Source organism: Mesoplodon bidens (genome assembly GCF_964165515.1).
Source record: "Mesoplodon bidens genome assembly, chromosome: 2".
In the NCBI taxonomy this organism is placed as follows: domain Eukaryota; kingdom Metazoa; phylum Chordata; class Mammalia; order Artiodactyla; family Ziphiidae; genus Mesoplodon; species Mesoplodon bidens.
The window spans coordinates 86,342,136-86,368,992 of NC_138177.1; the positions used below are offsets into that span (position 1 = coordinate 86,342,136).

Consider the following 26,857-nt stretch of genomic DNA (forward strand, 5'->3'; position numbering starts at 1 on the left):
TAAAATAAACATTACAATTTGTGCAGGGCCAGGGTACTATGGGAACATGAAGGAGAGGCACTGAACCCTTGCCAAGGGCAGCAGCAATGAAGGAATGAGGAATAAGCAAAAGTTAGTCAGGTTAGAATTGACTTCCTGATTTTCAGGAGAAGAAACAGCATGTGCAAAGGCCCTAGGATTAGAGAGATATCAGGAAGCAGTTCTGTATGGTTAGACCACAGTGAGCTGGATTTAAGAAGGAAAGTTTGGCTGAGGGAAGGTGGAGAGGTAGAACTGGCAAGAAATGAGGCCAGACATGTAAACCAGAGCCAGACCATGAAAAAGCCTCATAAGATATGGTAAGATGTTTGGACTTTATGTTGGTAAGGTGGTTTTAGGAAAGGAAATGACATGATCAGATCAGCACGTGAGAAAGATTTGGTTGCCAGGTGGAGAGAGAAGACTGGATAGGAGCAGAGGCAGGAAGTCCAGGCACGAGGCTGTTAGAGAAATGCAAGAGAAGGTGGTGGCCAGAGGTAGTGGCAGTGGGGATGCGGAGAGGTAGACAGATCCCTAGAGGAAGGTTGTGGTACCTGATGCAGTTAGCTGGACAAAGTAAAAGAATCATATCGGGGGCCGGTGCCAGGCTGGTTCCTAGTTCCTCTTCCTTTGGGAAGCTAGCCAGTCTCATGGGAGACAGTCTTCTTGTTTACAGTGGAGTGTTTCTTTCCAGTAGCAGGACTGCCTGTGTCCTGCTGGTCATCCTGTGCTGCATATCTTCTGTTCACCCCTCTGACCTTGCCCTCTGTTCTCTGACTTCTCACTGGACTCGGCCAATGGGAGCTGACAGAAGACTGGAGGGCAGGGGAGAAAGGTCACAGTATTTATTCCTGGTGGCCTCCCTGAGAGGAGGACCCAGTCTAGTTATGCCCTTCAGTCTCTCTCAAGACAGCCTTCTCATCTCTACTCTTCCCCTTCCTGGTTTCGGTATTCACTTCCTTCCCCTTCACTTAGGACTTAAGGAGGTTACAGCTCCAATGACCAGCTGCGGAATCACCCCAACATCCCTGTGGTTCCCCCACACCTCATCCACAACTTGGTAAGTTCTTTTAAGTCAGACCATGCCCTCACAAGCCCGACAGCCAGTAAGACCAAGACCGCACCCTCAGCCCTTTTCCTGGTGACCAACCAGCATCTTCCTGCGCCCCTTGTCCCAGGCCAAGTCCTGCTCCTGCCCGAAGCCTGGAGTTTGGCTCTGATTCCTGGCTCTGACTTCCTGAGCACTGGGCCCTGCCCCATTCAGCCCCTGTGGTCTTCCTCCAGTGCTGGGGAGACCTGAGGAGCCAGTTATCAAGTGACCAGTGACCAAGAACCCCCCTGTCTCCCCTGAGAAGGCTGACTACACCTGCCCAATTGTTGTTCTCAGACTCACCATCCTCTAGGCTCCCTGCTGACCTGTAATCTTCTTTATGTCTGTCTGGATGTATGTGTCTATGTCTCCAGTAATTTTGCCTGTTCCCCCCTCTGCCACCTGGGCTCAGGGATGGTGCACTGTTTGCACTTTATTCCAGTCCCCAGCCCAGTGCCCGGGACATAGTAGTTACTGGATAGCTTTTCGTTGACCAACAGACCAACCGACTGGACTCCCGTCATCTGTTGATAGTCTTCCCCCAGATAAGACAGAGCACCATTGATTAGGCTGCAGGCTTCCTGGCTACAAATCTTTTCAGTCTTGCCTCCTGCAGAGGTGTCTCTTCAGCATCGTGACTATTTCCAGCAACTCCTCAGTCATACATTTATAGTATTCTTGTGAGACACTCCCTGGGCCCAAGAAATGTCTTTGTTGGCCCTAAGCACTGATAAGTCCACAGACACTGACTTCACATGTGGTGTGACTCGTTATATCATCACCTTTCATATTAATTAAATCTCAGGGTTTGTTACAGAACATTTCAAAGTCTGCCTGTGTGTCTCCAACTAAATTATAAGCTCCCAGAGGGAAGAACCCATGTTTTATACCTCTTTAAGGTGGAGTTTAGGTGTAAGGTGACTCAGGAAGAGGTATCTAGCAATCATTGTGGAATGTGGGACTGAGGATGAGAGAGGAGGTTGGAGCCAGACACAGATTTGGGATGCAGCTGCGCAAGGGAGAGCTGACACTGGTGGGAGAAGGTATAACATCACTTTGAAGAATGACCACCTTTGGGATGTGGGAGGAAATATACAGCGCAACAAAGGAAAAGACAGAATAATAGGCTTGTGGGAGGTCATGGGAATGTTGCTGACTCAAGTCGATGGGGAGGGGACGGGTCACCGGGACCAGAGGAGGCGGGAGTGAGGAGGGGCTGATCCATATGTCAGCTGAGAAGTTGAAGGTGCCTTCTGGGCCCTCATGGTACAGTAGTGAGGGTGGACCATACTACAAGGAGCCAACGAGTGAGGAAACTAAGGCAGCGAATGCAGTTTCAAGAATTTGATAACGGAAGGGAAAAGAGGGCAGTCACAGGAAAGGGCAGCTTGGCACAAAGGAGGCATTCCATAAATATATCTGTTCATAAAAATGTGTAATCAAGGACTTCCCTAGTGGTACAGTGGTTAAGAATCTGCCTGCCAATGCCGGGGACACGGGTTCCATCCCTCATCCAGGAGGATCCCACATGCCACAGAGCCACTAAGCCTGTGTGCCATGACTACTGAGCCTGCGCTCTAGAGCCCATGAGCCACAACTACTGAAGCCCACATGCCTGGAGCCCCTGCTCCACAACGAGAAGCCACCGCAATGAGAAGCCCACGCACTGTGTCAAAGAGTAGCCCCCACTCGCTGCAACTAGAGAAATCTGTGCACAGCAACAAAGATCCAATGGAGCCATAACTAACTAAATAAATAAATGGGAAAAAAAATGAAACTGTAAGTCTCTAAAATAATGAGACTAAGGTTTAACATGACCCAGAACATGTTTTTAAAAATTAAATTAGGGCTTCCCTGGTGGCACAGTGGTTGAGAGTCTGCCTGCAGATGCAGGGGACACGGGTTCGTGCCCCGGTCTGGGAAGATCCCACATGCCGTGGAGCGGCTAGGCCCGTGAGCCATGGCCGATAAGCCTGTGTGTTCGGAGCCTGTGCTCCGCAATGGGAGAGGCCACAACAGTGAGAGGCCCACGTACGGCAAAAAAAAAAAAAAAAAAAAAAAATTAAATTAAATTAAATTAAAAAGTTTTAAAATGTGTAATCATATGTACATTTGTTTTTATAACTATATCCCAATATATAGGAGAGATAGAAACAGATTATGGGCAAAGGTGGAAGAACCATTTGCAATAGAGTGTTTGAAGATGGAGGCAAGTTAGGTCTGAGTAGGAGAGCATGGGATGCAGGTCAGGCCTTAGACTTGGTCAGGAAATGGACATTCCTGGAAGACAGGAATGATGGCATGCAGGGAGGGTAAAAGAAAAAAAAAATGGATATTTTGCAGTGAAAGGACTGCTCCCCTAGCAAGTTTCCCAGAACATGAAACAACTCTGACTCTTTCTTATTTATGCAGAGGCATTTAGATGGATTTCAGAAGCTCTTGAGCCTCTTACAGAATGCAGGATTTCTGTCATTGGATTTAAAATGTCTACCCTAGAACATTATAGCTCTAGCCTGGACAGGGCATTTGAAGGCAAGCTCAGAATAAGGAGGTAACGCTACCAAAGAGTCCAGAAAACCAAAACGCCTCCTTCATTCCAAGCACGGAGGTGAGTAACAAAAAAGTGTTTAATCCACAGCTTGAATGCAAAGGTTAGAAGAAAAAAAAAAGCAACCCTGAAACTATATGATGCGCACTCCTTTTTATAAGCCTGACAAAGCAAGCAGGAGACAAATCCCATTTACAAGGACAGTAAAAGCTTGGACTCCTCTCTGACTCAAGCCCTCTCCATGCATCATAAATATTTCCATAGTCATAAATATCACTAATGAGGAGGCAGAAGGCTATTAATAGGCTCCAACGTATTTCATGGTGGAGGCAGCTAGGGAAAATGCACTGAATAAGAAGAAGACAGGGTGAGAGATCTCCTGGGAGGAAATTAAAATAGAATCTTCCACTAGAATGATGCTCTATCTATGTGCTGACTTAAGCCAGGAAAGAACTAGCTGAAGACTCATCGTGAGAAGCATTTTATCCCACTGGCCCAGGGCCTTTTCTATCTCAGAAATGCCAATTCCCTTCAAGCTGAGTTTTGTGGTGGTTGATTGTGTTGATGAGGAGCCACCATAAGGAAAGAAGGGAGCTAACTAGCATTTTTTAAAAATGCATAGAGCAGAAGCAAGAAGAACTACAATCCTGCAGCCTGTGGAACAAAAACCACATTCAGAGAAAGATAGACAAGATGAAAAGGCAGAGGGCTATGTACCAGATGAAGGAACAAGATAAAACCCCAGAAAAACAACTAAATGAAATGGAGATAAGCAACCTACCAGAAAAAGAATTGAGAATAATGATAGTGAAGATGATCCAGGACCTCGGAAAAAGAATGGAGGCAAAGATCGAGAAGATGCAAGAAATGTTTAACAAAGATCTGGAAGAATTAAAGAACAAACAAACAGAGATGAACAATACAATAACTGAAATGAAAAACACACTAGAAGGAATCAATAGCAGAATAACTGAGGCAGAAGAACAGATAAGTGACCTGGAAGACAGAATGGTGGGATTCACTGCTGCAGAACAGAATAAAGAAAAAAGAATGAAAAGAAATGGAGACAGCCTGAGAGACCTCTGGGACAACATTAAACGCAGCCATATTCGCATTATAGGGGTCCCAGAAGGAGAAGAGAGAGAGAAAGGACCCGAGAAAATATTTGAAGAGATTATAGTCGAAAACTTCCCTAACATGGGAAGGGAAATAGCCACCCAAGTCCAGGAAGTGCAGAGAGTCCCATACAGGATAAACCCAAGGAGAAACACGCCAAGACACATAGTAATCAAATTGGCAAAAATTAAAGACAAAGAAAAATTATTGAAAGCAGCAAGGGAAAAATGACAAATTACATACAAGGGAACTCCCATAAGGTTAACAGCTGATTTCTCAACAGAAACTCTACAAGCCAGAAGGCAGTGGCATGATATACTTAAAGTAATGAAAGGGAAGAACCTACAACCAAGATTACTCTACCCAGCAAGGATCTAATTCAGATTTGATGGAGAAATCAAAAGCTTTACAGACAAGCAAAAGCTAAGAGAATTCAGCACCACCAAACCAGCTCTACAGCAAATGCTAAAGGAACTTCTCTAAGTGGGAAACACAAGAGAAGAAAAGACCATACAAAAAGAAACACATAAGGATTAAGAAAATGGTCATAGGAACAAACATATCAATAATTACCAGGCTTCCCTGGTGGCGCAGTGGTAGAGAGTCCACCTGCTGATAGGGGACGTGGGTTCATGCCCCTGTCCAGGATGATCCCACATGCTGCGGAGAGGCTAGGCCCGTGAGCCACGGCCGCTGAGACTGTGCATCTGGAGCCTGTGCTCTGCAACGGGAGAGGTCACATCAGTAAGAGGCCCGCGTAATGCAAAAATAATAATAATAATAATTACCTTAAACATGAATGGATTAAATGCTCCAACTAAAAGACACAGGCTCGCTGAAAGGACACAAAAACAAGGCCCATATATATGCTGTCTACAAAAGACCCACTTCAGACCTAGGGACACATACAGACTGAAAGTGAGGGGATGGAAAAAGATATTCCATGCAAATGGAAATCAAAAGAAAGCTGGAGGGCTTCACTGGTGGCGCAGCGGTTGAGAGTCCGCCTGCCGATGCAGGGGACATGGGTTCGAGCCCTGGTCCAGGAAGATCCCACATGCCATGGAGCGGCTGGGCCCGTGAGCCATGGCTGCTGAGCCTGCGCGTCCGGAGCCTGTGCTCTGCAATGGGAGAGGCCACAACAGTGAGAGGCCCGCGTACCGCAAAAAAAAAAAAAAAAAAAAAGAAAGCTGGAGTAGCAATACTCATATCAGATAAAACAGACTTTAAAATAAATAATGTTACAAGAGACAAGGAAGGGCACTACATAATTTTCAAGGGATCAATCGCAGAAGAAGATATAACAATCATAAATATACATGCACCCAACATAGGAGCACCTCAATACATAAGGCAACTGCTAACAGCTCTAAAAGAGGAAATCAACAGTAACACAGTAATACTGGGGGACTTTAACACCTCACTTACATCAATGGACAGATCATCCAAACAGAAAATTAATGAGGAAACAGAAGCTTTAAATGACACAATAGGCCAGATACATTTAATTGATATTTATAGGACATTCCATCCAAAAAGAGCAGATTACACTTTCTTCTCAAGTGCGCACAGAACTTTCTCCAGGATAGATCATATCTTGGGTCACAAATCAAGCCTCAATAAATTTAAGAAAATTGAAATCATATCAAGCATCTTTTCTGACCACAACACTATGAGATTAGAAATCAATTACAGGGAAAAAAACGTAAAAAACACAAACACATGGAGGCTAAACAATACGTTGCTAAATTACCAGGAGATCAATGAAGAAATCAAAGAGGAAATCAAAAAATACCTAGAGACAAATGACAATGAAAGCAGGACAATCCAAAACCTATGGGATGCAGCAAAAGCAGTTCTAAGAGAGAAGTTAATAACTGTACAAGCCTACCTCAAGAAACAAGAAATATCTCAAATAAACAATCTAACCTTACACCTAAAGGAACTAGAAAAAGAAGAACAAACAAAACCCAAAGTTAGCAGAAGGAAAGAAATCATAAAGATCAGAGCAGAAATAAATGAAACAGAAACAAAGAAAACAATAGCAAAGATCAATAAAACTCAAACCTCATTCTTTGAGAAGATAAACAAAATTGATAAACCATTAGCTAGACTCATCAAGAAAAAGAGGGAGAGGACTCAAATAAATAAAATTAGAAATGAAAAAGGAGAAGTTACAACAGACACAGCAGAAATACAAAGCATCCTAAGAGACTACTACAAACAACTCTATGCCAATAAAATGGACAACCTGGAAGAAATGGACAAATTCTTAGAAAGGTATAACCTTCCAAACTGACCCAGGTTGAAATAGAAAATATGAACAGACCAATCACAAGTAATGAAACTGAAACTGTGATTAAAATTCTTCCAACAAACGAAAGTCCAGGACCAAATGGCTTCACAGGTGAATTCTATCAAACATTTAGAGAAGAGCTAACACCCATCCTTCTCAAACTCTTCCAAAAAATTGCAGAGGAAGGAAAACTCCCAAACTCATTCTCTGAGGCCACCATCACCCTGATATCAAAACCAGACAAAGATACTACAAAAAAAGAAAATTACAGACCAATATCACTGATGAATATAGATGCAAAAATCCTCAGCAAAATACTAGCAAACAGAATCCAACAACACATTAAAAGGATCATACATCATGATCAAGTGGGATTTATCCCAGAGATGCAAGGATTCTTCAGTATATGCAAATCAATCAATGTGATACACCATATTAACAAACTGAAGAATGAAAACCATATGATCATCTCAATAGATGCAGAAAAAGATTCTGACAAAATTCAACACCCATTTATGATAAACTCTCTCCCAAAGTGGGCATAGAGAGAACCCACCTCAACATAATAAAGGCCATATATGACAAACCCACAGCAAACATCATTCTCAATGGTGAAAACCTGAAAGCATTTCCACTAAGATCAGGAATGAGAGAAGGATGTCCACTCTCACCACTCTTATTTAACATAGTTTTGGAAGTCCTAGCCACAGCAATCAGAGAACAAAAGAAATAAAAGGAATACAAATTGGAAAAGAAGAAGTAAAACTGTCACTGTTTGCAGATGACATGACACTATACATAGAGAATCCTAAAGATGCCACCAGAGAACTACTAGAGCTAATCAATGAATATGGTAAAGTTGCAGGATACAAAATTAACGCACAGAAATCTCTTGCATTCCTATATACTAATGATGAAAAATCTGAAAGAGAAATTAAGGAAACACTCCCATTTACCATTGCAACAAAAAGAATAAAATACCTAGGAATAAACCTACCTAGGGAGACAGAAGACCTGTATGCAGAAAACTATAAGACACTGATGAAAGAAATTAAAGATGCTATCAACAGATGGGGAGATATACCATGTTCTTGGATTGGAAGAATCAATATTGTGAAAATGACTATACTACCCAAAGCAATCTACGGATTCAATGCAGTCCCTATCAAATTACCCATGGCATTTTTTACAGAACTAGAACAAAAAATCTTAAAATTTGTATGGAGACACAAAAGACCCCAAGTAGGGCTTCCCTGGTGGCACAGTGGTTGAGAGTCCGCCTGCCGATGCAGGGGACATGGGTTCGTGACCCGGTCTGGGAAGATCCCACATGCCGCAGAGTGGCTAGGCCCGTGAGCCATGACCGCTGAGCCTGTGCGTCTGGAGACTGTGCTCTGCAACAGGAGAGGCCAAAACAGTGAGAGGCCTACGTACCACACACACACAAAAAAGACCCTGAATAGCCAAAGGTGCCTTGAGGGAAAAAAATGGAGCTGGAGGAATCAGACTCCCTGACTTCAGACTATACTACAAAGCTATAGTAATCAAGACAATATGGTACTGGCACAAAAACAGAAAGATAGATCAATGGAACAGGATAGAAAGCCCAGAGATAAACGCATGCACCTAAGGGCAGCTAATCTACGACAAAGGAGGCAAGGATATACAATGGAGAAAAGACAATCTCTTCAATAAGTAGTGCTGGGAAAACTGGACAGCTACATGTAAAAGAATGAAATTAGAACACTCCCTAACACCATACACAAAAATAAACTCAAAATGGATTAGAAACCTAAATGTAAGACCAGGAACTATAAAACTCTTAGAGGAAAACATAGGAAGGACACTCTTTGACATAAATCACAGCAAGATCTTTTTTGATCCACCTCCTAGAGTAATGGAAATAAAAACAAATGGGACCTAATGAAACTTCAAGGTTTTTTCACAGCAAAGAAAACCATAAACAAGACGAAAAGACAACCCTCAGAATCAGAGAAAATATTTGCAAATGGATCATTGGACAAAGGATTAATCGCCAATATATATAAACAGCTCATGCAGCTCAATATTAAAGAAACAAACAACCCAATCCAAAAATGGGCAGAAGACCTAAAAGACATTTCTCCAGAGAAGACATACAGATGGTCAAGAAGCACATGAAAAGCTGCTCAACATCACTAATTATTAGAGAAATGCAAATGAAAACTACAATGAGGTATCACCTCACACCAGTTAGAATGGGCATCATCAGAAAATCTACAAACAACAAATGCTGGAGAGAGTGTGGAGAAAAGGGAACTCTCTTGCACTGTTGGTGGGAATGTAAATTGATACAGCCACTATGGAGAACAGTATGGAGGTTCCTTAAAAAACTAAAAACAGAATTACCATATGACCCAGCAATCCCACTACTGGGCATATACCCAGAGAATACCATAATTCAAAAAACACATGCACCCCAATGTTCATTGCAGCACTATTTACAATAGCCAGGTCATGGAAGCAACCTAAACGCCCATCAACAGATGAATGGATAAAGAAGATGTGGTACATATACACAATGGAATATTACTCAGCCATAAAAAGTAACAAAATTGGGTCATTTGTAGAGACGTGGATACATCCAGAGACTATCATACAGAGTGAAGTAAGTAAGAAAGAGAAAAACAAATATCGTATATTAACGCATATATGTGGAACCTAGAAAATGGTACAAATGAACCGGTTTGCAGAACAGAAATTGAGACACAGGTGTAGAGAACAAATGTATGGACAACAAGGGGAGAAAGCGGCAGGGGGTGGGAGTGGTGGTGGGATGAATTGGGAGATTGGGATTGACATGTATACACTGAGGTGTATAAAATGGATGACTAATAAAAAATAAATAAATAAATAAATAAATAAACTTAAAAAAAATTCATGGCAGGATTTTTAAAAAATTCATAGCACGATAGTGGACAAATGGTAGTATATTCATACAATGGAATACTATTCAGCAACAAGAAAGATGGACCACTAATCACACACCATCATGGATGGGTTTCAAAAACATTATACTGAGTGAAAGGAGCCTTATGTAAAAGAGTACATACTATATAATTCCATTTATATGATGCTCTCTAATAGGTAATTAAGGGTGGGAAAAAAATCCAAACAATGGTTGCCTTTATGGGTCGGGGGAGAGATGAAATGGGAAGGGATGTGAGGGAACTTTCTGTGGTGATGGAAGTGTTCTCTACATCTTGATGGGAGTTTGGATTACACAGGCACTTGCATTTGTCAAAACTCGGTTAAAGTACCCTTAAGATTTATGTATTCCATTGTATCTAAATTTTACCTCAAATGAAAAAACTAAACAAAGATTGAAATCTAGTTAATGATATGCATGCTGAAGTAATTAGGGGAAAGTGTTCTGATGTCTGCAAATTACACTGAAATGCACCACTAAAATAAAATAGTTTCATGGATGGATAGATGGATAAATGTGTGAGAAAGCAATTTTAGTAAAAGGTTAATGGTAGAATTTAGGTGGCTGGTAGACAGCTGTTCCCTGTAAAATTCTTTGCACTTTGCTATGTGTTTGAAAAATTTTGCAATAAAATGTTAGAAACAAGAATAATGTGATTTTTTAAAAATAGCAAACATTTACTGAGTCCCTAGGTGTGCCAGGTACTTTACATACATTTTCCCAATCCTCATACTATCCTGATTTTACAGACCAGAAGGTTAACATTCAGAGAAACACAGTTTCAGGGTCAGGGACGCTTCTTTGTCCTTCTTTTTCGCTTGCCCTCCAGATGCAGGATCTGGCACTTGTAGTTTGGGTAACAAAGACTGTCTTCTGCAGCTGCTGCCTCTGAGACTTCATCCTCAGCCTTGGCTTCTGATTAACCACTAAGGTGAAGAGAAGTCCTCAACCACCAATCAATCAACACTGTCACAAATATTAATTGAACACCTACTACATGAAGGAATTCAAGGAAATATAAAACACAGTTTCTGCCTTCAAGAGGCTCCCAAAGTATTGAACCTAGCCTGAAGAACTGGACTCTCTGTGTGACTTTGGCACTAACTAGCTGTGTGACCTTGAACAAGTTACTTCAGCTCTTGGGCTTTATTCTCTTGATGAATGAAATAAGGGCTTGAAAGAGACCATCCCTCAGGTTCCTGGCAATCCTCATGTTTCTGTGATTTTTGATCCATAGTAATTTTAAGGGTCATCAGCTAGCTGGTCCAGATAGTGTTTGCCAAAGGAATACAGATGAGGGAAATCCTTTGTGGAGGGGAGTGCAGAGAAGTCCCCAGGATGTGGCATCTAAGCACTGCCCATGTGGATAGGGGAGGAGATGGTGTTCCAGTGGAGGAGATGCAAACACGGGGCCTGAAGGGAGGACACACGGGGACTGTGAAGAGGGAGTGTGTGTGGAGAGGGGGTTAGTTACCAGGAGCAGAGACAACACTGAGAAAACAGTTTGCACTTTAACTTCTGAGAAGCAGGATCGCACAAGAGGTGTTAGGCATGGGAAGTATGTGCTAAGGTGGTATCTGAGGAAGATTAATCTATTTATTTCCAGTCATGGAAGAAAAGAGCAGCATAAGTAATCACAAATGTCAGATCATTATAAAACCTTGTGGCAGACTCTAGAATACCCTTGATCTGTGACTTTCAAGCTATGATCTTGAGAACATTAGGGCTCCTGGGAAGTGAGGGGAAGCTGAGGGGAGGCAGGGTCCAGCACCCGTTCCCATTCCCGCCTTAACTGCAAGAGCACTGCTTTTATTGGTTTCATATATGGGAGTTCCAGATAAAACTTATTTTGAAATAATCCAACAGACTTCAACTGAACGACGTAAATTAATTACACAAATAAGCAGCCAGACAAAGTTGTCAGGAGGGGGTTGTTTGAGGATAAATAATTTGCTGGGCATATGCCTCACACAGCTAACTGAGATGACTCCACATTTCCACCTGCGAGGTGCCAGTTCTGACAAAAGCAAAGAGTCTTAGGAAGAGGGCAGATTTGGAAACGGCTGTGCCTATGCCCCAGGATGTTACTGAAACATTTTCACTCCGTGCAACATGCATGTGCAGTGGACTTTCAACTATTAAGCCCTGGGGGCATGACTCAGGCCCAGTCGGCCTTCTGTCCTGACTTGATTCCCTCAGCAGGTCCCAGGGCCTCACTCGCTTGCCTCCCCTCCTGGTAGCTGCCTCCTCCCACCGCTCTCCCTGATTCTTTGTGATGTGTTACCCTAAACAAACACTCAAGAGCTTTTCACTCTGCAAAACTAGACCAGGGTAACAAAAACAACAAACCTGGGGAAGTTACACAGGTTCTAGATTCTTGCAGATATAATTTGGTTGGATCTCCTGGCTTTTGTCTTCTCTGCAGGAGATAATAGCTGAACAATTCTGCCCTCCACATTTATTCTTGAATGGTCTCATCAGTGGTCCCTTCTTTCAGACCTGACTCTTAGATGCCCTCAGGCATAGCATTAGCCCTCCCCTTGTTTCAGGTGCTCCCTGACCCTCTGTCCTACAGAAAAAGGGCCTTCCTCATAGCTGTGTTTTCACCGTACTACTTTGTGCACGACCTTATGCTATGCCCCCTGGTTATCTAATACTGCCTAAGAAGTCACCCAAAGTTTAATGGCTTAAAAAAAAACAAATCATTTATTATCTCTCACAGTTTCTGTTGGTCAGGAATTTGGGAAGGATGCAGGGGGCAGTTCTGGCCCAGGGTCTCTCATGTGGTTGCAGTCATACGTCAGCTGGGGCTACAATCATCTGAAGGCTTGGCTGGGGCAGGAGGATCCACTTCCAAGGGGCTCACTCACCTGACTGCCAAACTGCTGCTGGCTCTGGTCAGGGGACTCAGTTCTTCTCCATGTCACTGCTTCAGTGCCCTCATGGCATGGCAGCTGGCCTCCCCCCAGGCAAGAAAACAAGAGACCAAGTCAGATGCTGTAGTGACTTTTACAGCCTAGCCTTGAACGTCATACACTATCCCTCTTACCTTATTTACTAGTCACACAGTGACAGACCTGATTCAGTGTGAAAGAGGACCATGCAAGAAAGCAAGGATTACTGGAGGTCATCTTGGAGGCTGGCCCACCACACTATAGAAAGGTCAGAAGAAGAGGACCAGACTCAAGCCATCAAATAGTTCACAACTTAGTTGGGGGTGGGGGAGAACTTATATACCTGTAATAGTAGGAGGAAGAAGGAGGAGGAGGAAGGAAGAAAGAAGGGGAGGGAGGAGAAAGAAAAAAAAGACAGGCAGTACATGCCCTGGAATGCAAATTAGGTATGGAGTAAGCAAGACAGATATAGTCTCTGCTCTCTTGAAGTTTGTAATCTAGAGGGAATGGCAGTTTTCGTGTAAATAAGTATAAATAATTGCACTTGGAATAAAATCCAATCTCCTTACCTTGTCCCTGCCTATTCTTTTCCTCTACTACTCATCTCCTTTCTCACTGAGCTTCAACCACACTGGCCTTTCCCCCATTCCTCCAAGAGACCAAGCTCCCACCTCCCACAGGGCCTTGCACTTGCTGTCCCCTGGAATACTCTCCAGGTCTTTGCACAGCCAGCTCTTTCTGGCCATTCAGGTCTCTGCACTTAGCTGCCACCTGATCTTTTCTGGTTTTGTCATCCCCTTCCTCCAGCTAGAATGCAAGCATCGTGAGAATAGAGACTTCGTTAAATCTTCCTCACTGCTGTGCCTCCAGATCTGGATAGCACTTGTTATGCAGTAAGTGATGAATAAATACTGTAATGAGTAAATGAAGTGCCTGCTTTCTGACGAGGTTCTAAAACTGTATAAAATCTTCCTTTAGAATGTTGTAAACTTAAGCTCCAGCCCTGTCTCTTGTCCATCTTGCAATCCAAACCAAGGTTGGTGAATTGCAGGCCTACCTAGGATCTAACCTTGCTGACTCCTTGACTCTGAGCAAATAGCATACCTCTGCCACACCTGATCTTCCACCACTTCTAGATTCAGTTGATCCAGCCGAGGCTGACTGCGTTATTTGTGTTTTCCCTTGGAGATGGGTCCTCAATTTCTGATTGCCTTTGCTTGGCTTCCTGAACAACTTCCCTCTCTCTCTCCTCCACGGGAAGGGCCATTCCAGCCTTGTTTTGCTGCTCTTGTGTTTTTAGCTTTCCTGGGCTGAAATATCGAAAACAGTTGCTCATTAATATCCCAGCTTCCCTGCTTTTCAGGAGAAACAACATGACAAACAGAGACCCCATGCATATTTATCTTGAAAATATGGTTTTCAATTTGAGAGCAAATGGACACTGCCGGTCTGCAGGTCTTTTCACCTGCTGTGGCGTGTGATTAGTGAGGTCTTTTCTCTCCAGGTGGTGGTGCCAGCTAATGGACTCATGCTCTCTCTGTATGTTTATTTATCTTCAGTTAATTAAAATTTTGCCAAGTCTTCCTCACTGCCCTTGTGCACAGCAAGGCCAAGAGTTGGCTTGTGGCATTGATCCGGGTTGGCAGCCTGGGTGGGGGAGGCCATCCTATTAAATCTTAATCTAAGAGGGAGATCACGCCTGTGGGCTTCCATCCCTGGGGTTCTCCCGCTGGGAAGTCACAAATCGGTGCCAGAGCTCAGTGCCAGTGGCAACTCTCCCTGCCAGGCCTGAGTCAGCATCAGATGCAATTTTTTGGAACTGTTATTTGACAATAAATTTGATAATTCTGGGAGATGTCTCTTAAAAACTGGAATGAATTACATGCACATCTACCTTGGAAGGGGATGTTAACCATCATGTGAAACTGTATCTTATAAATGATGAATGAGCCAATTTGCCAACATTAACTTTGAAGTTATGGGTTAGGTTAAGACTAGCAAAGTATCCTGTACTTCAGATGTTATGAAACTGTGCCTCCACCAGGACTGGAGGAGGAGGAAATTAAGAACTGAGTTGACACTCAAGGCCTCCACTGCCCCATTTTTGGAAATGCCCACAAGTTCGCCTTCCCGCCAGCCTCCTCCCTTCAGTTACTGTTAGTTGTGTGTTAGCTTTTGAATCATTTCAGCAGGCACCTTGGCTGACAAACTTGGAAGATAGGAAGAGCACTCTGTTGTGAGTTGAAGTGTGTCCCCCAAAAAGATAAGTTGAAGTCCTAACCCCCAGGACCTGTGAATGTGACCTTATTTGAAAATAGGGTCTTTGCAGATGTGATTAGTTAAGATGAGGTCATACTGGATTGGGCAGGCCTGATCCAGTGACCGGTGTCCTTATAAGAAGAGATCACAGCAAGGTCCTACTGTATAGCACAGGGAACTATGTTCAATATCTTGTAATAACTTATAATGGAAAATAATATGAAAAAAGTAAGCCTAAAACTAACCCAACATGGTAAATCAACTATACTTCAATTTAAAAAAAAAGAAGAAATAAAAAGGAAGAGATCACAGAGACACACAGGGAGAACACCATGTGATGTCTGAGGCACAGACTGTAGTGATGCATCTACCAGCCAAAGTGTGCCAAGGATTGCTGCCAACACCAGAAGCTAGGAAGAAGCAAGGGAGGATCCTCCCCTAGAGCCTTCAGAGAGAACACAGCCCTGCCAATGCCTTGGCTTTGGACTTACAGCCTCCAGAACTGAGGACAAATTTCTATTGTTTTAAGTCACAGAGTTTGTGATCCTTTGTTACAGCAGCCCTAGGAAACTTATACACAATCTACTCCTGGCCCCGCTGCTGCCTGCCTCAGCCAGCTTGTCTCTCTGCTGAGCTTCTTTTCTTTTTTTTCTTTTTTTTTGCGGTATGCGGGCCTCTCACTGTTGTGGCCTCTCCCGTTGTGGAGCACAGGCTCTGGACGCGCAGGCTCAGCGGCCATGGCTCACGGGCCTAGCCGCTCCGTGGCATGTGGGATCTTCCCAGACCGGGGCATGAACCCGTGTCCCCTGCATTGCCAGGCGGACTCTCTACCACTGCGCCACCAGGGAAGCCCTCTGTTGAGCTTCTTGATAGGCTTGGTCACCCTTGCTCCTTTCACTTTCTGAGAGGTCTTATACAGTGAAATCCCAACTTGCTAGAGGGTTTTTAGAAAGTGGGAAGTCAGACTAAGAAGAAAACCTCATCACATCTCAAGTCTTGTGGATGATTTTTGAAACACCTCAGTCCAACTTCTTGTCCAACTAAGTGGAGGTGAGTAAGCACAGTAAGATGGCTCATTGACAATGGAGGATATCGCTCTGCTTCGGGGGTCATCACTCTAACTTCAGGTCTCCCTGGTTGGCATCACAGATACAGAGAGAATAAGACATTGGCATAAAATTGTACTGACCCCAGCACTTATTCTGGAAACTGAATTTCTACTTTCACATTCCTGACTAGCTCTTTGTCTCTTCTAAAAGCTGAACGTATAACAACAACAAAATTAGAAAAAGTTAGATTGAGAGTTCAAGCTAGGTGAGTTTCTAGTAACCAAGATTCTATAATATTCTGTTGTAGCTGTGGGAAGGGATATTGAACTTGAGGTCAGAAGACTTGGACATGAATTCCAGCTCTGCTCATTCTCACAACAACCTGGCAAGGCAAGTATTATTATCCCCCAATTACACATGGCAGGATGGACTGAGGCTGCCCCCATCCCCTCTCCAAAGAGACACAGTCAAGAACCAAAAGTGTGTCTTCTGCTTGGTCTTTGTTTTGCTGAGTGGGGCTCACCTGCTGAGGGTAGAGACGAACTACTCCCGACAACAGAGAGAGTTTTTAAAAGTTGTAGAGGTGAAAAGGAGAGAACAAGAAAATGATTGGCAGGGAAGAGGAATTTGGGAGGATGGATGGAAAAGAAAGGTGTCTGATGCAGAATTTGATTGTGTCTGTTACGTAGTGTGTGATCTGTGTCTTTTTCCCTATATCCCCCAATAGATTTCTAACTAATGTGTTATGGAGTTGAATCTGGTTTGGGGTGTGGGCATTTGATGAGGAACGAAGACCACCCATGAGAATCCAATCATCCCAGGGCTACAAGGGAGCTAAAGCTCAGAGAGCTTGAGCGCCTTGCTCAGGGTTACACAGCCTTAAGTTCTGAAGTCAGATCTGTCTGACCTCACACCTATGTTCTCTTGTAACATATGGCTTATTCTCATGGTGAACTTGCCAAACTATTTCAGACCCAAGAGGTAGTACAGGTTGAAAATTTAAATATTCCAAAATTATCTGTGTAAATGCCCTGGACAACAAATAATGGCCTATTAATTGTAGCTTTCATATGGCTAGAGCTTTGCAGTTTCGAGAAATGTCCTCTGTTTATTGAGCGTTTACTCAGTGCCAAACCCTTTCCTGCACATTTTATGATCTAACCTTCTGAGCAGGTCGCAGAGGTAGACATTTTTATCCCTATTTTACAAATGAGGAAATATTAAAGAGTGACTAGACCAGGTCACTGTTGGAAAGCAGCAGACAAATACCTAAACACCAAATATCATGTAATTTACTTTCTCAGTAGATAATACATGCACATAGTACAATGTTTACCAAAGAGAAGGCCAACAGTGAAAAGTTAGAGCCTCTCTCTCCACCATCCCTCAGAGGCCCTGTTCCCTTCCTTGCCACCCTCACATGTCCTTCAAAGACATCCTCGGTATTTACACATATGACCACCGGTGCCTCCCTCAGGGGAAAAGAACGTTTGAAGTTAACCCAAGGAAACTGTGCCTTCCCTCAGCCCTCTCTAAGCTTCAGTTTAAACCTCTGGAGCTCAATACCCAAGTGGAGTGTGTTTTCATGTTTTCCTGGGGGCTGGTGAGGGATACTGAACAGAGCACGCGGTCTGGAATCTGATAGGACTAAGTTCAAGTTCATACCAAGGGCAGGTGACTTGACCTCTCTAAACCGTTTCCACACCTGAAAATGGAAGCAAACATCCCTACCTCCAAGGGCTGCTGTGAGGATAATATAAGAGAATAAAGGTAAAACATCAGGCATATCTGGCATCCTCCCTCCCTCCCTCCCCTCCTGAACAAAAGCCTACAGTTTTCCTGAAGCATCTTTAAGAATACAGAGAAAGGGAAAAGCAAACTCCCCAAATCTACATGCAGTTCAGTGATCAGCTTTGACCTAATTCTACTTCAAAGCATTTCCTTCTCTTTCCTAACCTCCCATTACCTCCCACCCAGCTGCCAAGTATAGAGAATACATGAAAACTTGGGCCCAATGGGGACCTGGAATGTTAAAGCCTTTGAGAAAACAGCTGTTTGCTTGTTTATTTATTACCATGTTTTTGCCCCTGTCTCATTTGATCACAAGAGCCTGTGGGAAAGAATAATAATCCGCTGCACTTATACTAGTCTACACAGGGATCTTCCAGCCTTGATTTCACTCTACAACAGCTCTGTGAAAGAGGCAAAACTGCAGCTCAGAGATTAAATGCTTTGGCTAAGAGGAGCAAGGCAGAAATAGGGCTAGAACCCAGGTCTTCACTGGTTTCCTTGCCTTTTGCTGCCTCTAGTAGTTTTTTGTGTGTAATCGCTACTGCATCCATTAGGATGCATGTGGCTGCAAGCAACAGAAAATCCAAGCCACACTTGCTCATGTAGCTGGAAATGCAGAGGTTGGATGGCTTCAGAAGCAGACGAGGCCAGTGGCTCTGCTCTTTCTGCTCCTCTCTTATTTCTTCCCTCCTCCGTGTATTGGCTTCATTTTCAGGCTGGCTTCCCTCATGCCAAAATGATTTATTGCACTCCAAACACCACACCAACACATCACAATGTCCAGAGGAAAAGAGAGTCTCTTCTTGTGTCCGTCTAATGCATGAAGAAGATTCTTCCTAAGAAGTCCCAACAAACAGTGTTGCTGTGCCTCATTTTCTCAAACTGGAGCCAAACTTGTGGCAGAATCTGTCATATTGTTACCACTCTGGCTCTCTTGAACACTCATCCTTTATTAGGACAAGTTTAAAATCTTTAGTCCCACCTCCCCAAGGTGGAAGCCAGATTTTGCTCTCCTGACACAGACACAGGAGTTTTACTCCAGCTAGTGATGCAAGAAGAAAAGTACAGAGCTTGCTTCTCCTCCCTCCTCTCTCCCTCCTACAGTGCAGGCGTCAGAGGTTGCAGTAAAGTTGAGCTCCTGGCACAGAATCCTCTGGGGTACGGTCTGCAGCGCCCGCATCCAGAGCTTGGTGGTGGCAGCAGTTGTCTTGTAGCTCTGCACTGTGGAGTGGTTTGGGCCAGCTTGGCCTGGAGCCTGGCTCTCCAGCTCTCCTTATGATCGTGTGAGCCACCCATTGTCCTTTTAATAAATTCGTAAAGTGCTGAATCACCCAGAGTCAGCTTCTGTTATTGCAGCTAAGAACCTGACTGATCCACACACCCGTTCCTGAGCACATGGCTGGGGCTGGACCCATGCTCCCTGCTGACCAGTACATACCTGAGGTCCTGAACCAATAATGGTGGTGAGAGGGTTGGGATTGCCCTACACCAATCAAGACCAGCTCCGAAGTTCAGGGTGAGATCAGTTTCGCAGGAAGCACAGGAGGATGTGTGCGAAACCTACGTAAAAATTGGGATTTGTGAGAGAGGGAATGGATGCTTCATGGGCAGCCAACAATCTACCAAGCCCTGCCGTGAGAGGCTCTGCAGCTAAATATGTTCACCCTCACAACACTCCATAAGGTAGGCGTCATCCCCATTTTAGGGACATAGAAACAGACATGGAGACATTAAGTACAGGATGATAGAATTTTGTTTGTTGGTTGGTTTTGCTTTTTTGAAATTAATTAATAGACTTTTTTTTTGAGGAGTTTTAGGCTTACAGAAAAATTGAGAAGTACAAAGAATTCCCCTATACCCCTCACCACACCACCACCGTGCCTGACTCAGTTTCCTCTATTATTATTAATATCTTGCATTAGTATGGTACAATTGTTACAACTGATGAACCAATATTGATACATTACTATCAACTAAAGTCCATACTTTACATTAAGGTTCACTCATATCGCATAGTCTGTGGGTTTTGATAAATGTGTAATGATGTATATTACCATTACAATATCATACAGAATAATTTCACTGCCCTAAAAATCCCCGTATGCCACATACTCATCCCTCTCTCACTTCTCTGAACCCTTTACAACCACTGATCTTTTTACTGTCTCCATAGTTTGGCCTTTTCCAGAATGTCACGTAGTTGGAATCATACAGTATGTTGCTTTCTCAGAATTAATAAGCTCAAGTTCAACCTAGGTCTATTGGACTCTAAAGTCATTTATACACTCATTTTTCTCACTCGCAGGTTTGTGGATCAGCTGTGGCTCTCCTGAGACCCACTGGGTTTGGCTCCAGCTGCAGGTTGTGTTCAGAATGGCTCCACAAACCTCCTCATTTTTCTTGGGCCAGTGGCTACTCGGGGGCCACCCAGGTTCTCAAGGTGGATGGGGGAGTGCATGGGACCAAGTAAATTGCACAAGCACATTTAAGCTTTTGCTGGCTTCATGTCCACTAACAGTTCATTGGCCAAAGCAAATCACATGGCTGTGCCCAACATCAATGGAACAGGGACATATTCTTCACCTACTCTGTAACAGGTACTGCAAAGTTAAATGGCAAAGGACATGTATGTATAGTAACTGAAACAGGAAAGAGTAAAGAATTGAGAGTAATAATTCAATCTATATGACGTGGGATTCTTTTTTTCTCAACTACTTTTTGCCCATATTCATTCATGATTTCAATAGGTATTTATTGAGTATCTACTCTGTGCCAGGCACTGTTCTAGGCAGTGAGGCTATTGTGGGGAGAAAGGCAGACTTGGTCCCTTGTTCTTGTGGAGCTTACAGCCTAGTGAATTCTTCCAGTGTGTATATATATTCCTTTCAGTGTCTTCAAAATCTTGCTAGAAGAAGCCAGCAAGGGAGGACAGAAGAATGGAGGAAAAGTCAAGATGGGGGGAAATGGAGAGGCAGATCAGTCTGGAGCCCAACCAGAGGCCATCCTACAGCTGAGCCTCTCTCACCTGCTCTCCTTACCTACTCCTACCTCTGCCTGCCTTTAATTCTGTCTGCCTTTCCTGTCCCAGGTTTGCTAGGTTCTGCTACTGTAAGAGGCCTGGCCTTTCCCCCTTATAATCTGTCCATGTTGTAGTAGATGTTTGTCTTTGAGGGGATGTCCATCATTCCCTCCAACTTCAACCTCATACCGTTTCCTTAATTTCCCTTTGGCAGGCTACAGTGGTGTGCAGACCTGAGCACTTTCATGGGGTGGCCCTGCCTAAGGCTCAGTTGCCTGGCCACTGACCTACCTGTGGCTCTTGTCCCATTTTCCAGGCCCAGCCCTTCAGCCTTTCCCCTTGTGGATTCTGGAAGCCTCCACTATCTTGCTGATAACTTCTTCTTTGTTCAAGAGGGCCAGGGGCAATTTCTGTAGTCTGCAATCAAGAACCCCAATCATAGCATATGACCAGACAATTCCACTTCTAGGTATATATCCAAGAAAAATCATATATCCATGCAAAAACTTGTACACCCATGTTCTTAGCAGCATTCATCATGATAGCCAAAAGTGGAAACAACTCAAATGTCCATGAACTGATAAATGTAGTATATCCATACAATGGAATATTACTCAGCCTTACAAAGGAGTGAAGTGCTGATACATGCTACAACACAGATGAACTTTGAAAACATACACTAAGTGAAAGAGGCCAGCACAAAAGACCACATAGTATATGATTTCATTTATGTAAAATGTCCAGAACAGGTAAACCTATAGAGATAGAAAGTAGATTAGTTGTTGTCAGGGGCTTGAGGGGGAGGGTGATTACTAATGGATATGGTGCTAATAAATGTTCTAATATTGAGTGTGCTGTTGGTTGTACGATGCTGTGAATATACTAAAACCCACTGAATTGCACAGTTTAAAAGGGTGGATTTTATGGTATGGGAGTTATATCTCAATAAAGCTGTTATTTAAAAGCAAAAGAGGGGCTTCCCTGGTGGCGCAGTTGTTGAGAGTCCACCTGCCGATGCAGGGGACGAGGGTTCGTGCCCCGGTCCGGGAGGATCCCACATGCCGTGGAGCGGCTGGGCCCGTGAGCCATGGCCGCTGAGCCTGCGCGTCCGGAGCCTGTGCTCCGCGACGGGAGAGGCCACAACAGTGAGAGGCCCGCGTACTGCAAAAAGAAAAAAAACAGAAGAGCCCTAATCAAAACACCTTCTGGTGCAGGGAGCTCAAGGGGGGAAGGTGGCCTGGGCTACTAAGAAGAACACCACACTGGGCTCTGGAGGATTCAGTTCTAACCCCAGGTCTGCTTCTTGCCAACCGTAAACTTCACCCTATTGGACCTCAGTTTTTTCAGCACTAACACGAAGAGGCTTATGAGACCAGTGTTCTCCATACTCCAGTCATTTGTGAGCCACCTTCATGATTTTTGTTGTATCATTGTGCCAACTGAACAATTATCTACCTAGTTCTTTAAATTAATGCATTTATTTAAACCTAGCAGCATTCTAAACAAAAATATTCATAAAATCATGCATTTGTTTTGCTGGTTGTATTTCCCAAAACACATTAAAATCAACACTAGATAGTAAAGTTAGAAATGTTCACTCCCCCTGTCACTGTCTGACTTCTACCATTTGGGAATCCTGGACTAGGGTCTTCAAGGGTGGTCTACAAACTAGCCCATTGGGTAGAGGACCAGACCTTGCCTTTGTTCCTCCCTCAACTAAAGTGGACTTTGAATTATTGCCTCTTAGGACGTGACCTTGTGCTGTGGCCCCACCTCACTCTGGTTGCAGGGATTTTCAGTCAGAGAAAATGAGGGCTGTCCCAAGGCTGACTCCATGTAGTAACTCAAGAGGCATTTCCTGGAATTCTGGGGATGGTTATTGTTATTCTAATTTTACAGAGGGAGAGATTGTCTCAGAAACATTAACTAACAGACCAGAAGAGGAAGAGACAGGATTCAAAGCCAGATCTTTTCAAAATTCTTTTAACTATATCATAATAGACCATGTACTCTTTTAACTACAGCATAATAGACCATAGGGCCAGATATTTTGGGGTGGACATAACTTGAAATGAATCAGGCCATACACATAACCACCACCTTTGCCTATGGGCGGGAACCGCATAGAGGAATGGGACACTAATGTGGCTTCTGAGATGAAAATTGTATCCATTGAATTTCTAGCATTTCTATGTATCAGTAATAAACAGTAACAAACTCCCCTATACTTCCTCATTACACACATCCCACTAATATTTACTAGTTCAAAATCTCTATTCCCCACTAGTCAGGGACCATGTCTTTCTTATTCATTGCTGTGTCCGCAACACTTGGCCCGGTATTTGGCACGAAGTAGTCCCCTAATTAGTTTCTGTTTAATTCACCAGCCCCTCACCGCAAAGGTCCTCTAGCCCAGGTGTGCGTGGTTGGGAGGTAGAATGAGGTGGGCTGAGACAAGCCCGCAGACAAGAGCAGGACTCACCATGACCACGCTGTCCAGGCACCCACACAGCAGGCAGGAGGAAGCTGGTAAGCCCTTCAGTCGTGTTCCATACGTGGATCGCGTGTATCCTGCATCCTCTGCCATGGAGCAGACTGCCGCCACCACCCAAATCTGTCTGTGGAGGTGGTATCAATCTGTCCAGATCAGAGAGCAGAGCAGGGCTGTGATGCATTTATTCCACCCAAAAAAATAACTGTTGACAGCTAGCCCCATGCAAAGCCCCATGCCAGGCACCGTGGAGGAGACAAATGTAACTCAGGCTCACACTGACTCCCATGCTAGGCCCCTGAGTACACAGATCCACCAGCCTAGGTCTGCCAATTCCTTGTGCAGTGTTCTTTCCACAACAGGACTGCCTTCCAAAGTGATGCCCGAGCTGCCAGGATTAGGAGCATTCTTCCTGCTGTGTCCTCTGGAAGGATGCAACTGAGACTTCCCCACGAGGGACCTGCAGTGAGCTAGTGTGAGGGTTCAAGGGAAACAGGACTCATCCCACCCCAGGAAGCTTCCAGTGGCGGCTGGGTCAGTATCTAGATGAGATGGAGGGGCTAAGAAGGATCTGCTCTCAGAGGGCTGGATGGGGTTAGTGCCTGGGGGCCAGGAGCAGAGGGAGAAGCAGGTATGTGGGGCATGTGAAGCACTCTCTTTGGGCCTTCAGTGACCTGGGGCTTTCTGGCTGGTTCCTGTTAGGGGAGGGGGCACTCCTCCCTAAGGTAACAAACCCACAAGCTCCTTCCGCAGCCTCTGCCCCTCTTGGGACCAGCAATGACAATGGACCTAAAGCCTTGTGCTTTGTGCTTCTGGCAGTCAGCACTCTTTTCTCATGAGGTTTCTACCTTTTAGGCTCCCCAAGAGCCAGGGTGTGCTCTCAGGACTCCTGTGCTCCCCTCCGTGGGATGGGCCACTGTGGATACAGCAGCCCACCCCATTGTGAGGCATTTCAGTTGCGCAGGCAGATCAAAGATGGAGAACCAGGTAAAAGAGCTTTCGGGAATCCTAAAAAGATGATATAATGGGTGGTCTACACAGGTTTCTCAAACTTGGCACTATTGACATCTGAGCCAGATCATTCTTTGCCCTGTGCAGTGCAGAATGTTTAGCAGCTTCCCTGGCCTCTATTTACTATGTAGTAGTGAGCAGTTCCCCAGTTGTGACAACCAAAAATGTTTCCAATCATTTCCTATGTCCCCTGGGGGGTAAAATAACCCCTTGATTAAGAACCACTGCTGTATAGTCTTCAAGGTTTTAGGTTTGAATCCTGGCTCTATCATTTGCTAGCTGTGTGAGCACTGCAGGTTGTTTAATCCGGGCCTCAGCTTTCTTATCTGTAAAATGGGGATAATAATAATACCTACCTCATAATATTGTTATGAAATAAGTTAACATGTGTAAAGAACAGTGTCCAGCACATAATAACCACTCAATCAGTGCTATTGCTCTTATCACCAGAAACCAAATGCAGATAAAGTGGAATGTCAGAAAGACGCTCCAGGGCTTCCCTGGTGGTGCAGTGGTTGAGAGTCCACCTGCCGATGCAGGGGACACAGGTTCGTACCCCGGTCCGGGAAGATCCCACATGCCGCGGAGCAGCTGGGCCCATGAGCCGTGGCCGCTGAGTCTGCGCGCCCGGAGTCTGTGCTCTGCAACGGGAGAGGCCACAACAGTGAGAGGCCCGCGTACTGCAAAAAATTAAAAAAAAAAAAAAAAAAAGACTGCTCCATAAACACTCACTGTGGTACAAAAATAAGAAATTTAATTCATTCATTCATTTTTCTGCCCTGCTATTTCTGGTAAACTATTTGAGGTAGCTTAAAATAAAAGCACACACACTACTGGGCAATTTAAAGAAAAATTTTTTTACAACACAAGGGTAATTTTAATATTTAAAGAAATTATACAGATCATAAGTAAGCACTAATATCACTTAGATTAATGAGGAGAGGACATAAAGCACAAAAGTTTATAGAAGAAAATAACATGAAAAAAAGTTCAACAAAGATATAAAAATTAAATAGCAACCAAAAATAACCTATTAAAAATGTCAGATTAACAGATAAGAGGCAATGAAACTGATACTTTCATATATTATAGTTAGAAACATGGCAAATTAAAATTGATTGAGATTAATAACCATGAAAGCTAGAGAGGGGATGTTAATTTCATCAAGAACTCAAAATCAGATGCAGTGTTCACTTAAGCAACAGATAGAAACCTGAGCTTCCTAGCAGCCACTGCAAAAATAAAAACACAGCCAAGAGAACTCACCACCAGGACCTGCAAGGTCCATCTAGATTTAGAAAACCATCTTTGTATTCCCAACTTCCAAATGAGATAAACTTTGTTCACTAAGCCCAAGAGGAACTTTTATCAAGTGAGTCCTGACACAAGGGCCTTGAGTAACAGAGTTAGACAATGTTTCAACAGCAGTTCTGAGGCCATGTATCAGCTGCAATTAAAGCTCATTTAAGGCACCACACACAACTCTACACCTCTGCTCTGGCCCCTCCTCCTGCACGGATGAATGAATTCCCCGGATATATGCCTGCCCATCTAAGCACAAGTTGGAGCTGTCAGGAGAAGTAGCCTCTCCCCACTGCCTGCCCAGCTGACGTGCAGGCCCCTTCCAGGCTGACTGGCAGGGCTGGTGGCCAGGGCATGCTGCCAGCTGCTTAAACACTCCTGATGGCTTGGCTCTCTGACTGCAGCCCCTCAGTAAAGGGAGGCCCATAGTAGAGCCTGACACTGAGGGCAACACTGTAGCCAAATTCCCTCAGCACTGTGCTGAATGGCTCCCTGGGGACAAGGAGGCAGGGGAGGGGGCCAGCTCTGAGTGTAGAATAAAAGAAGTAGGGGCTAGGAGCACCCCAAGGCAAAGGAAAACAGTCACCTGAACAGGACATAGTGAAAGCAACTCCTTGGGACCACCCTGGTAGCACAGTGGTTAAGAATTTGCCTGCCAGCGCAGGGGACACAGGTTCAATCCCTGCTCCAGGAATATCCCACATTCCGTGGAGCAACTAAGCCCGTGCTCCACAACTACTAGAGCCCGCAAGCCACAACTACAGAAGCCCATATGCCCTAGAGCCCACGCGCTGCGACTACTGAGCCCACGCACCGCAACTACTGAAGCCTGCACGTTCTAGGGCCCGCGTGCCACAACTACTGAGCCCGCATGCTGCAACTACTGAAGCCCACACGCCTAGAGCCTGTGCTTCACAAGAGAAACCACTGCAATAAGTCCGCACACCGCAACGAAGAGTAGCCCCGCTGCTCACCACAAGTAGACAAAGCCCAGGCACAGCAACG

The 26,857-nt window shown here is 44.3% G+C and overlaps 1 protein-coding gene across 3 annotated transcripts in view; it reads right to left on the reverse strand.

Annotated features, from left to right (window-relative positions):
* Window positions 1-24,894: 24,894 nt before the first annotated feature.
* The window catches only part of LRIG2 (leucine rich repeats and immunoglobulin like domains 2), a 101,806-nt gene continuing 99,843 nt past the window's right edge, over window positions 24,895-26,857 (reverse strand). For all 3 annotated transcript variants that reach the window (XM_081222419.1, XM_081222418.1, XM_081222421.1), the window contains one exon: window positions 24,895-25,191. In XM_081222419.1, the coding sequence (XP_081078545.1) occupies window positions 24,908-25,191 (284 nt within the window). In that variant the 3' untranslated portion in view covers window positions 24,895-24,907. The remainder of the gene's footprint in view (window positions 25,192-26,857) is intronic.